Source organism: Cyanistes caeruleus, chromosome 10, assembly GCF_971803275.1.
Source record: "Cyanistes caeruleus chromosome 10, bCyaCae1.hap1.1, whole genome shotgun sequence".
NCBI lineage: Eukaryota > Metazoa > Chordata > Aves > Passeriformes > Paridae > Cyanistes > Cyanistes caeruleus.
Window position 1 is genome coordinate 9,606,562 of NC_141710.1, and position 13,609 is coordinate 9,620,170.

The 13,609-nt window shown below is 37.8% G+C and overlaps 1 protein-coding gene across 24 annotated transcripts in view; it reads left to right on the forward strand.

Annotated features, from left to right (window-relative positions):
• AGFG1 (ArfGAP with FG repeats 1) overlaps positions 1-13,609 on the forward strand; it is a 46,694-nt gene that overhangs the window by 24,682 nt on the left and 8,403 nt on the right. For 16 of the 24 annotated variants that reach the window (XM_086844873.1, XM_086844864.1, XM_086844874.1 and 13 more), the window contains exons 3-6: positions 5,729-5,844; positions 6,365-6,527; positions 7,532-7,688; positions 13,221-13,340. In XM_086844873.1, the coding sequence (XP_086700999.1) occupies positions 5,729-5,844; positions 6,365-6,527; positions 7,532-7,688; positions 13,221-13,340 (556 nt within the window). The remainder of the gene's footprint in view (positions 1-5,728; positions 5,845-6,364; positions 6,528-7,531; positions 7,689-13,220; positions 13,341-13,609) is intronic. The other 8 variants (XM_086844869.1, XM_086844859.1, XM_086844862.1 and 5 more) reach the window with 1 other exon arrangement.

Genomic DNA, 13,609 nt, shown 5'->3' on the forward strand with positions numbered 1-13,609 from the left:
GAGTTTTAAACCAGAAACCTTTCTGATTAACTTTGTTTTGTGGTGTGCCAGATGTACACTGCATGGGATATGTTCTTTGTTGCTTTCTATCAAAGCTGAAAACAAAGGTGATTCTTCAAAGTGTAGGACTACAAATAAACTTTTACAAATTAAGTAAATAGTGTATGGAAAATCTAATGTATGGTAAATATAATTACACTGGGAAAACCAATTCTCCCTCAGATGGAATAGCTGTTGAGTGCAGATTCAGGGAAGCCAATGATATGAAGAGAAATATAGGTAAAGGTTTTATTATAACATACAATATGCACTTGGCCCAATTTTTCCTTTCAATGATATATTTAAGTTATGGCAACTCACAGTTTCTGCTTTGCTACCTCCTGGGTTTTTATCTAGGTCAGGGTGAGTAGGTTGATGCTGGTTGTGATTCTCTTTCCCTCTTTACTTCATGCTGTACTTACTGATCTAATTCTGAATGTCCCAGTATCTGGTTGCCAAGTGTCTAATGACATCCCTTGCAGGACTGGAGCTTGTTGGCAGAGGACAGGTACTATCCTTCCCAGAGTGGTTGTAGAGGGATTCTCAGGAACTTTTAAATTCCATGAAGACAACTGATGAATCTTGTTATCTACTTATTGTTTATCTGACAAGATAAAACTTTGCTTTGCCTTGATTTTTGCAGCCCCTCAGAGTGTAGCAGGGGCAAAACTTCAAAGTATTGCTTCTGTCAACTCTTCAACAAAAGTAGATTTTCAAATGCTGCATACGCTTAGTCATTCTGACTTCAATGTTCTCCTTTTTTTTTCCCCTGCTCCGTTGGTGAACCAGTGGGACATGGACTAATTATACTTTTCAGGGACAGTGGACAATGATTATGGATTGTTGGATATGTTCCACTGTTTCTAGGGGCTTCCACATAACTTGAATGTTTACTCTTGGCTCCAGCTTGTCAGGCTCTTCTCTAAGCAGAGCATTTTGTTTGATAGAGCTGTAGTTATCAAAAGCAGGAGTATAGCAAAGCTTTTGGCGAATAAACAGAGCTTTTGAGCATAGGCTTATTTGTGCTGGTCTTGCAGAAAAAAGAATATTAATATTAAATGGCTGAACCAGAGTATTCCCAAGGAGATGATGCAATGTAGAAGAATTTCAGAAAGCCATAGAGTTTTATAAATATAATACCTTAATAGTAGTGTTGTGTAATGATTGTGTGGTGAGTTGGTATGATGCTTCATGTATTATATGTAAAAGCAAAGGAATGAGTAATTCTGTTGAAAAGGGGCTGAAGATGTGTCATACAACTTGAGCAGTAGCATTTACTGAATGAGCTCTACAAGTGTGACTTATATATGAAACACTTAGAGGAGTAGTTTGAAATACATATTCCTTGGGATATCAAATTCAAATTTCTCAAAACATACATTTTCAAAATAACCAAAAATTGAGAACAATTACTCCCTTGAATTTTTTTTTTTTTTTTCAGATAGTGAATTTGTATTAAATAAGAAGAGAACTATATTTAGTAGAGCAACTGCTTGCTTAAGGCTTGGGTTTGTGTAGGTTTAAATTTCCTTTAATGCCTTTTTGCAGTTCCTCCCTGCTTCCATGTCCTGCAAGTAATGCCCTGCAAGAGTCAGCACATGCTGTGGATAACTGTGCTGAGTAACTGTGGGAGTAACTGTGCTGCCTGGGCAGCTGTCGGGCCAGACAGAACATAGTACTGAAGCTTATGATGAAGTGTTGGCAACTAAAGTTGCCAGTCTGATCTTTCTATACTGGTGCTATTTTTTTGTTGTTGTTGTAGTGAATCTTTTGGTATCTGTCCAATTCAGATGGTGAATTAGTGGGGAGTAGTCAGGGTACCAAGGCTATAAATACTGAGTAATCATTCCCCACCATAAACAGCAACTTGTAGGGCCTAAGTTTCCCTGATATTTATCACAAGAGTAACTTCAAAATAGCTTTGAAACCAAAAATGTGATGGCCTGATTGATAAAAATAAAGCAAAACCAAGAATTTCTCACAGCGAACTTCTTTCTTCACATGAGATTCAGGACTGTTGATGACTTACTTTAAATTGACTGTGGAAAGATAACTACTTCAAGAAAACATGATGTGAGTTCTGTCTCTGACAACAGTATTTTTTTAATTTTATTTTTCAATTTTGATTTCATCCTGTGGTATTGCATAGCTCTCTGCCATTTGTGTTTTTTTAGATAGCAGAAAATTGTGTTTTGTGGCTCACTTGAAGCATAATCAATGCAGTGTTGTGGATCCTTGTTGAGTCAGACGATAGTAGCAGAAGTATAGCTAGACAGAGCACACAGGTCACCAGCAAACAAGGGAAGACAATGGGTCTTTTATTGGACTCTGAATGCCTGCTTGAAACGGCTGCTGATGTTCAAAGCATTGTGTGCTACGTCAGACAGAAATATGTGCCTTTTCATGGTCTCTGGTGTGGTTCTAAAGCTTTATAAAATATGGCTTTCTAAAGGACTTAAGTCAGAATTGTGTAGGTTGGAAAAAACCTTTAAGAACATGAAGCCTAACTGTAGTAGGAAGATAAAACAGCCTGATTTTTTGGCATAAATATGGTCTCAAGTGCCCTTATGAGGATGTGATTTACCCTTTGTATTCCAGTCATGTTGTACACCCACTTACAGTCTTGTTTCCTTTCCATCATTCCCACTATCTGATTCCAACCTACTCTTATCTGTTGTGTGTGTCTGGTTTTAGTCTAAGACTTGTCCATATTTAAGAACTTTTAAGAAATTGTGCTTTCTCTGGTAACTCTTTAGGTAAAGAAACCTAGGTGAAATTTAATTTGCATCCTGGTGTGGTGGATGTTTTACACTGCATTTGTACAGCTCCCGCAGTCAGACTCTGGTACAATGAGAACGTCTTGCTGAGGTGTGCGTGACTTAAGTCTATTCTTTGGCTTGGTGGTTGTCCATTAGTAAAACTGGTAGTAAAAATTAGTAAAACTGTTCTCTGTGCTACCAGTAACACAAAGTGCCTGGCAGTTTGTTTAAATTATTACAGTAGTGACTTAAGGCATATTTCACTTGTTGGTTCGTTTTGTAGTTAGGTATTTAGAAGGAATTAGTTGCTCCAGGAAACACTTTTGGTAGCCTGCTTTCTGAAGGTTTGCAAAAATTGCAATGCAATGGCAAGAGCTGATGCCTTTAAGAAGCTTGCATCATTTTAAACTAACAGGTGTTTGTTCAGCACAGTCCTCCTCCGTTCCTGTTTGCATATTCATAGAACTGTATCTACTATAGCTCTGTAGCTGGTAATGATCTAAAGTCACACAGCACCTTGTTTTCTGAGTCCTCACAGAAATGGCTTGTAGTGGCCTGAGACATTGACATGGAGCCGTGGTGGGGTTTTTTGGTTTGGATTGTTTGTTGTTGGGGGTTTTCATCTTTTTGTTTTCAGGACTTTTTGTTTTGTTTTCTTTCCCCCTCACTCCTAATGCGTAGGCACTTCAGAGTGAAGATGAAGCAGAAAGCTGGGAGGGAGAAACGTGAAAAACTGGGTTGTGGTTTGTTGCTGTGAGTTGATCTCCTTCAGGTTTCAATGGTACCGGGGACATGGTAATTGTGATGAGTTTCTTTTATCTGACTTGTTTGGGGTGGCAGGAGAAGGAGGAGTAATTGGATGGTCTGATATATGGGTGGGGAAGGGGCCCTCCTCTGTCATTTGCCAGCACATCTCAGGGTTGCTGCAAACTGATCATGGTAGAGCCCCAAGTGTTATGGTGCTGGGTGCAGAATCAAGTAGGGGCTGTGCTGTAACATTTGTCTTTCTGCTTGCCTGAAATTAAGCACTATTTTTCTTTTCTTCAGTGTTTCCTGATGTTCTTTCCAATATTGCAGTTGGGGGTTGGGAGGGGACTGTGTGGATTTGAACACCACCAACTCCTGCTGCTAGAGATTCTGTAAATAGCCACAAGCAGGACTTCTCTTCCTCCTAGCAATCATATGACTGCTGCTTGTATAGTTATACTCACAAATCTAAGTATGGAAATACTACTGCTGGCTCACCTCAGACTATTCACTGCAAGTTTAAAACTACACCCATAAATATTCTGACTATATATGTTTTGTTACCAAAAAGTAGTGAAAGATTTGTACTGTTAAAACAGTGATTCTTGATATTAGCTTTTAATTTAGAAGAGACATGTGATTTTTTTTGACTAAATTTGTCCTCTAAGTTTGTATGAAGAATTATAAACAAATATATTGTTTCATTTTATCTATTACAATACTGTGGCTGTTTAATTTTGAGAAAAATCAGTGTGTTGAACTTGACCCTTTTGTGTAGTACAATTGCAGAATGAATGCAGAATTGCTGAGTTTGAGGTAGGAACTACGGATCTTGGCTCTAAATTAGCTGTATAAATACTCATTTGAAAATATCTTTTGATCATTAGATCTGTTTCCTGTTGTTGTTTGTCTCTATCCAGCAGATGATAATAATGTTGGTAATAAAGGAATGTTAGGTGTTGACTATGCAATCAGGCTATTTAGAACTGTAGCATCAAATATGAAATCTGCAGTTAGGAGTCTGCCTAATCTTTAAAATCCTGAGCAATCTTTGAAATTACCTATAAGATTTATCTTGGTTGCCAACTAGTTTGGGGAAGATGCTAAAGTGGGAGTATCACAGCTTCTACCTTGATTTGCCAACTTTCAGAGCAATCAGTTTTGCAGCTCTTGGTTGTTAGAGCCTGTGCTTCTCCTGAAGGTCACTGGGGACAGTGTTGAAAACCTGACACTTGCAGGGATAGAGAGCAGGTTTGTAGTAGGCATGTAAGAGGGATGGTCAGGGCTATTTCAGAAAAGGTGTGGGAAGAAAGGGTGTCATGAAAACAGAGCTTTTTTTGACTCTGCTTCTCTGGAAGAAACATGTTCTAAAAGGGCACTGTGATTTTGAGGGCAGCTAATGTTTGGTGTTCTTGTTTGGGTGCACCTATTAAGGTTATTTGCAGAATAGCCTGAAGGCCTTAAAACATTTCAAGTTAAAACTCCTATGTCTTGTTTAGTTTTAAGAACACCTTTCCTTTTGTTTTGCTCAGGAATTGAAGCTTGAACATACTGAGAATTTTGCAAGTGGTTCAATTTCTACTGACTCACAGCTACAATTAGAAAATTAAATTGGATCAAGAGTATTTTTACCCCTTATCTCATACCATCACTCAAATGTGTATGGAATTGTAAAAACTGCATCATGGTAACAAAGGCTGGTTGGAAAACAGTTCTTGTAATCAAATAGTAATTAAAAATATAAATACTGAATCTTGGATCTCTTAAAATCTACTATTTGGGGCTTAGCGCATATGGAATCTGTTGAAACAGTTTAAGCCCTGGAGTGTACAGTAAGGGAATGTGTAGAATTAGATGAAGGAGAAAAATCTTGAAGATTACAAGTAGAAATTGGGTGCTTTGCATTTCATGAGTACATTCTACAAATATTTTGTAAAAGGAATGTTGGATGGTGAAATCGGATGCTGGGATCTGCTTGCCCTGCTGTCACAGGCAGCTTGAGATATTTAGACCCCAGTACACGGTGCACCAGTCAGTGTTTCAGCAGCTCAGTCTGGGATATAAATTATGCAGCCACACACTTTAATGGTTTAATATATTAACAATAATAAACTTAAATAGGTTTTGAATTAAGGTATTAATTTTCTCTGATCAGTCTATGTTGTTGTGGTTTTTTTGTTAAGGTGTGCAAACAGATCTGGCTAGGCCTATTTGATGATCGATCATCAGCAATTCCAGACTTCAGGGATCCACAGAAAGTAAAGGAATTTCTACAGGAAAAATATGAAAAGAAAAGATGGTAAGATACCTTTACTATTATAAAGATTTCCCCTGTGATGTGAAGATGGACTGTTTGCTCTCATTTTGAGTGTGCTTTCCTTCTTTGAGGTGCTCTTAAAACTAGATTACACAGCTCTCTAAAGTGAAATGATTTCATTCAGAAATTTTATTTAGAGCTCCTATAGGAAGCAGAGAAGACGAACTAAAGAAGTTTCTCAGTGTTCATATATGGAACAGAAATGGCTTAAGAGGATGTCAATAACAGCGTAAAGTAACAGTTTTGCTGACTGTTATTTATTAGTTGGGAAAGACATGTTTTGTACTGAGTAAGTGCTAAAAATATTGATGAATTTAAATACTAGTCCATTTTAAAAAAAAATCTCTGGCATATTTGAAGAATGGGTATTTTGCAAACTACTGATAGAATCTGTTGCAGGATCGGGGTTTCAGTAGCAAAGCTGAGATCTGCCAGTTCTCAACTTCAGACTTAGAACTTCTCACGTGAAACTTGTGAAAAACATTGCTCTTCTTGAATGTAGGTATGTTCCTCCAGAGCAAGCAAAGGTGGTGGCATCAGTCCATGCGTCCATATCTGGGTCTTCTGCCAGTAGTACAAGCAGCACACCTGAGGTGAAGCCACTCAAATCTCTCTTGGGAGAAGCTGCACCCGCACTGCACTTAAACAAGGGCACGCCTAGCCAAGTGAGTAATGACTGCTGAGGAGCACAGAACTACCTGCAGTCCTTGTTACTCTTTCAGTGACAGAAAAATTCTTGCAATAGCAACTGCTATGATTGTAGGAACTAATATAATCACTATATTTAGTATATTTTACTGAAGTATATACATGTTTGCAGATAGCTACTAAATGAAGTTTATTTCTGTTGACCAAATTGATTTTAGTGGTGATTTTCAGTAAGCAGAGTTTTCCAGTGTGATAGGATTACATGGTTGTCTTTTGCATAAATACCTCTAAAGTTTGGACCTGATGTGTTATATTTTCATCTTTGTTTTTTCTCTTTGGAAATAAGAAAATTGCTTAGGCTGTTAACCATGAAATTAATAGTGAATATATGAAAGTAGTGAAAGCATGTCATATTTACTATTGCATTCTGAAACTCTCTTAAGTGGCTTTCGGGGGGTGTCTGTATGCTGTAATGTAAAGTCAAACAACACTGTGTACTTAGATTTTTGGAGGGAAGACTATTTGAAAACTAGAGTCAGGATACAAACAACTCTTGAATGGACCTCTTTTTACTCAAACAGTAGAAAATTGCAACTTCAAGCCTTGCTATGATATTTTTAAATTTTTCTCTCCTTACACTGAATTCTAAAGATTTTTTCAGAATGTAGTTAATAACTATTTTCTGTCTTATAAAATAAAGTTTTATTGCTTGTATTTGTACAATATTTGCAGTTTTAAATACAAAATCTGAAGTTGCTAATAATATATTGCTACTTTATTATTCTGGGTGCTATTAAACTGTGTAAATCTGCTGCAGAGTTCCTTAAAAAGCCAGAGTAGTAGCATAAATAGTTTTTCTCGTACTGTAAGAGGAGGGTGTGTACTACATAGAGCATCTTAAACTTCAGGAATAAATGTCTTGTTAAAGAAATAAGCTTAGTCTTGCCTTCTAATATTTTGTAAATGTCAGTTTGGTAAAATATCACCTTTTTGTACTAATTAATTGAGATCTTGTTTGTAGTCTCCTGTTGTAGTTCGATCTCAAGGACAGCAGCAACAAGAAAAGAAACAATTTGACCTCCTCAGTGATCTTGGCTCAGATATCTTTGCTGCTGCTCCTCCTCAGTCAACTGCTACAGCAAATTTTGCTAATTTTGCACACTTCAACAGTCATACAGGTAGGTACTTGGACCACCGCATCCCTTTTAAATGTATAAAGTGTAGTTTTAATTTTGATGGCTCTTGACTAAACTTCATGAGGTGTATGTAATTTCTGTGCCTTAGGAGTGTTGTATTGCTCAAGTTTTCTTTCAGGTCTTTATAAAGAAAGGTTGATGACTTAGAGACTGACAGTTCTGCTTTTGGAAGTGGGAGTTGCTTATAGGGATGTGTATGATTACACTGTTTCTACCTACTACTAAACTCTAGGTTCTTTGGGGGAGAATGAGAGGATGAGTAATGAAATGTCGGGAGAAGCTGATATTAGACCTTCAATTTTCTTTCTGAAAATTATAGGAAGAGCATTCATGAAAAGCAAGCAGAGTCTTTAAAGAGACTTTAAAGGAGTTCAGATGCATTGATAATAACTGCCAGTTTGTCAAAAGAAATAGCAAGGCTTGCCCAGTTTAGAGTGATCTCCTCTTTTGTGTGTGTGTCTATTTGAAAGCTGAGTACTGCCCACGTGGGCAGTATTCTCTAGTTCCAGGAAGAATAAACAAGCCTTGAGCATATGTATTGACTGAGGAAAGGGATAGGCCTTGAATTCTTAGAGGATGACTTCAGTAAAATATATTGAACCCTCAGGGTTTTGGTTTTTTCCCAGCCAAAGACCTAGAGCCATAAAAGTGTATCCTAAAGACAAAGTCGATTGTGTGGTCACTAAAGCTTGTTGCTAGCTTGCCTTGTAGTTGTGGGAAAGTACCTTTGCCTGCCTGGTCTGAATGAGCTTTTCATCTAGTTGTTCTGAGAAAAACTGTGATGTTGCTAAGCCACGCAGAATAAGAGAGATTTCTTGCAAATCAGTCCTGAAACTGTTAATAGCCAAGATAAAGTGTCATGGATGGGACTTAAGGTTCACACCTGAGGAACTGAGCAAAATACCAAGGATTTATCCAAATTAGTGTTATGAAATAAGTGGCAGAATTCAGTACTGCTGCAACAGCAGTTGTTATTCTGTGTATTCTGTAAAATCCTTAAAATTAGATTTCATGTTAATCATCGTTTTGGGGGTGTGTTCAGCTGGGAGGATTTGTGGTGACTGACCAGTGCTGTATAGTGTTATTGAAAAGACTGCAGATGGTTAATTTTTTCTAATAATTTCTTTCCAAATTTGTTGGTGAATGATTATTTATATGCACTTAGTTATTCTTTGTGCTCTTTAGGAGATGAAAATTACATTAAAGCAGTACTTCAGTACTGTGTTCAAAATCACACATTGCATATTCACTGGGTAATTTTTTAAAAGATAAAGAGCTATAGGAACACTCCAGAATAAATATAATCTGAGGGGAAAATGTTAATTTCTGGTCACAAACTAACCATTGTGGTCATTCCCATGATTTACCATAAGTTTTAGAGCACAAAGCAGTTTCAGGGCTAGTAAATCAGTTTCTAAGAGGCAGAAACTTGTTTCTGAGCATGTGACATGTTTTGCAGACTTGTTACCTGAGGGTGTTTTCTGACTTGCTGTAGTACAATGCTTGTAAGGTTTGTCTTGTGTGCAGTAAGTACAGGATAGTGTTAGTGAAATGAGTAACAAAATGTTACAGACTCTTCCTGTGGAACACAATGAGGGTTGATCAGTCTGCCAGCTTTGGCAAAAATGAGTTTGGAATGCTCATTAAGGAGTTGTAAAAACATGTAATTTTTGTTAGCAATTACACACTGCCGTGCAGGATGGGAAAATCTGCACTTAGTCCAGCCCTACTTTCTCAAAGTTTATGGTCTGATGTTCTTGTTTTAGGGCTTGCTTTTAGCTATGTTTATAAGGGATGGACTTCTTTCCCTTCCTGTACACAGTACTCACCAAAGAAATCACTGAGGAGACCAGCAAACTTAAGATCCTTCAGTATAAGTTACAGAGTGCAGCAGCTGATAGGAATATATTAACAAATTTGTGCTGTAATCTGTGAAGTGTAGGTGCAAATCTTGAAAATTAGGCAGGATCTGCAATTTGTGATATGTTTCTGCTTTCCAAGTTCTTTAATATATTAAACTGGTTCAAGATATTGTTGCTTATTGAAAGGGAAACACTGACCTTATGTTTATTGTCTGTATTTAATATACAAAGTTCCATAATTTGTGCAAAATTGAGATTTTGAAGATTTTGTACATGACTGATTTTTCTGTAGTTTACAGATTGGTAATAGCAACAAGGATCAAAATTTTTGGCATTTAGATTTCTTAAAAGCTAATGGACTAGATGACCTGTACAAAAGATTTTACAAAGGTGTAGTGACACAGCACAACTCTGTCACAGATAACATGGGAGAAGAGGCTTTATCTAGAAAAAGCAAAACAGTATCAGAATTATTTTGTAAAAAGTGGTGTTTTTTTTTTCTTTAGATATATGTGGATTTTATTTTAGATTTTTTTTTCTGTTTTGCAGTGTTTCATGCCTTTATTGCATACCAGGTAGCGCAAACCTCACAGGGGAAGCTGCAGAGATTGTAGGAGCAGCTGGCATTGCCATGACTGGTGTTGTCATCCCTGGCTGTAGCCAGCTGGCTTTTGTACTGCCTCACTGGTCTGCAGTGGCAAGAGCAGCTGTAAATCCATGGCAGTCTGCAACCCCCTGTAGTTCCTGAATTTAGGATTGTTCTTGGGTTTTTCTGTGGAGAACTGAATTTTGGAATTGGCAATCTAATTATTGTCCAGGTGCAGGAGAGTACAAGTCTTACCTGGTCTTTACCTTTGTGCCACATTTACAAAGTTTGGAACTTTACCACATAAAATAAAACAAGATTAATATCAGAATACTCAGCTGAAGAGGCTTTACAGCAATACTGTTTAAACATGGGCTCACTTGAAAGTCATCCTTTGTGTGTCAGTTGGTGCAGTAAAATGAAGTGTTTTGTAATGTAATACACTCCAGTTTTTAATTTTGATCCAAAAGATTCTTCGTTTAAGATTCTTGACATAGTTTTCTGTTTGTGTGAGTGGTTAAAATAAATAATATTTCCTTTATTCTAGGACAACATTTACATAATGCTCTTTGGTCTACTAAATATCAGACTCTTGTCTGTCCAATTGATGCATTAGGATGAAAGTATCACTTTCATTTTTAAAGTAAATTCTTAATCTATTCCTATTAAAAAGCTACTGGTTTAAAAACCAAAGCAACTCAAACTTCAGGATTTGGAGCTGGAGTGTGTAAAATGCTGTTTGAACCAATGCAGAGGATATAATAGAAGTAATTTTTTGTCTGTTTGTGCCAAATTTTTGCCCACTTCAAAGGTGAAAATAACTTTCCCAAGATCTTGCTTTCACTTTGATTTTTTCTTTTCTCCTTGCTGACTCTCATACTGTGATGGGTTGGCTTTGCCTGGTTCTGGGGCCTGCGGGACTGTGTGTTCACTCTCCCATCAGCAGGGCTGGGGGAGAGGACACAAAAAAGCTGATGAGTCAAGAGAAAGTTACTGGGAAATCCAGACTTGATTTAGTTTATTGACAATTAATAATAGAATAGGATTGTAAAAAAATAAAACCAAACCCACCTTCATCCCTTCTTGTGAGGTGTAATTTCACTTTTGACCATATTAGCTACTCCTCATGTTGGGGCTGGGGAATGAGCATTGCAGTTAAGTCTTAAGATTTCATCTCTGTTGCTCCTCTTCCTCATGCTGCTCCATTGTGGGGTCCCTCCCATGTGGTGGGATATGGTTCTTCTCAAACTTCTTGGAATGTGAGCCCTTTCCATGTGTGTCAGCTCTTTAAGAGCTGCTCCAGCATGGGTGCTTTCCATGGGCTGCTGTCCTTCAGGCAGGGTCAGAACTCCTGCCTGAAAACCTGCTCCGGTGGGGCCTCCTCTCCATGGGAGCCTGCTCCAGCAGCAGCTTTCCATGAGCTCCAGCCTCCTCATGCCATCCCTACCTGTTCTGGTGTGACTCTACAGGCTGCAGTGTTATACCGGATGCTTCATGGGCTGCAGTGGAGACAGCCTTCCTTACCATGGTCTTCTCCGCGTCCTTCCCTCCCTCTTAGCCAACCTTGGTGTCTGCAGTGTTTTCTCTTGCATTTTCCTCACTCCTCTCTGCCACAGCTGCTGCATACTGGTTTTTAACCCTTTTTAAACACCGTGCCCCAGCCAGCACTGCTGGTGAGCTTAGCTTTGGGCAGTGCTGGGGCAGTAGTGGAGCTACAGCAGCTGTGCATCAATGGGGGCAACTTCTGTTCTCTCCTCACAGGGACCACCCTGGATGCTCCCTGCTGCCAAAACCATACTCTGTAATCTAATGCTTATACACATGGTTTATTAAACGTGGTATCGAGTCCAGCCAAACCTCACCCTCTCTCCCAGTGTACTCTGGGAAGGCAAATGCAGGCCCTTCCATTTATATTAGCAGCATTGTGAGGTACAGTAGTTTGTATTAAAATGTCCTTTTAGTTTATGAATTTGTAGTACAGGTTCTTTTTAAGAGAAATTAAGTGAAATAATACAACTTTCAATTAGCACTATCAGACTAATAAATTACGGTACTTCAGCAATCAGCATAATGTGTTCTCTTTGTATATACTTAATCTGTAAAATCTCTCCAGAATAAACAAATTCTAACCTAAAACTATAATGTATTGCCATCTGTTATTCCAGAAGGTGTTTTGTGAGGTTTCTTTAGATAGCAACTCAAGTTATCTTTATAAAAAGATTTGGTTTGCATTTAATTAAAAACATTTTTTCATTTCTTGCTTATAACAGAGTTTAAGAGCTTCTGTGGAGCTTACCAGTTAGACATGCAGTTCCTGTTGAATCTATAGATGCTTGAATGTTGAGCTGGTCAAAATTAGAGTAGTGTTAACTTCTGTTTTCTCCTATAGTATGGCATGAAAGGAAAGTGAAAACTGAAATTCTGTTTGAAATTTCCTGGGATTTTATTTTGTGGATACTCTCTATAAATACTATCTTCTTGCCATTGGTACTGATTTTCCATATTTCTGTACTCAGGTTTATTTTTTTAAAGACTGAATTTTCCAGTTAAATGAAATTATAAACCAAGCCAAAACTACTCAAATTGTGCCAACCAAAATTCACCATAGGAAGAAACATTTGGTGTATGAGGAATTTGAATTGTCAGTATGTTACAAGAATACCTTCTAATTTTTCTTCACAAAGAAATGTTCAGTTAGCCTACAAGTTCTAGTTTTGGCAGCTTGGGATTCTGTACTTTATGGCTGTTTTTTCCTGAGCAGCCAGCACTGCAAACACTTAGGGTTAAGTTGAAGTGGATTGCATTGAGTCATGCAGTTGTGAGTAGCAGCTTGTGTGAGGACAGAAGTGGCATTAACTGGTACAGCTCTGTGAAGGTGATTTGTGAAAGCTTGTTTAAAGACAATTTCCAATTGTAGAATAATACGTAATTTTCTTCATGTCAAAAGCAGCACATGGTAGTACATAACCCTTGGAGGCTGTCATGACCATGAATTCAGTTAATACATCTGTTTTTGTGTTTATTTCCCATATCCATTAACATGTTTTGTTCCTTTGCGATTTACAGCGCAGAACTCTGCCAATGCAGGTTTTGCAAACTTTGATGCATTTGGACAGTCTAGTGGCTCGAGTAATTTTGGAGGTTTCCCCACAGCAAGTCAGTCTCCTTTTCAGCCCCAAAATACAGGTAGAACTCCTAGCACTTTTGATTAATACTTAATTGAAATAATCCTTACCTTTATGTTGGAAGGTACCGAAGTTGAGTTTTTCTTGCATCTGCCTGCTTTAATGCAATCAAGCCATCTGAAGCTCTGGGGAAACTCAAAATGAATTCCTTGTGTTTGGTGTTGATTTTTTTTTTCCCTAATGCTGCTCAGAAGTCTGATTTATGGCACTGTGTTTGTTAGCTCTACACCTGAAATAACTATAAAAAGAATAAACTCTTACTGCTTTTAA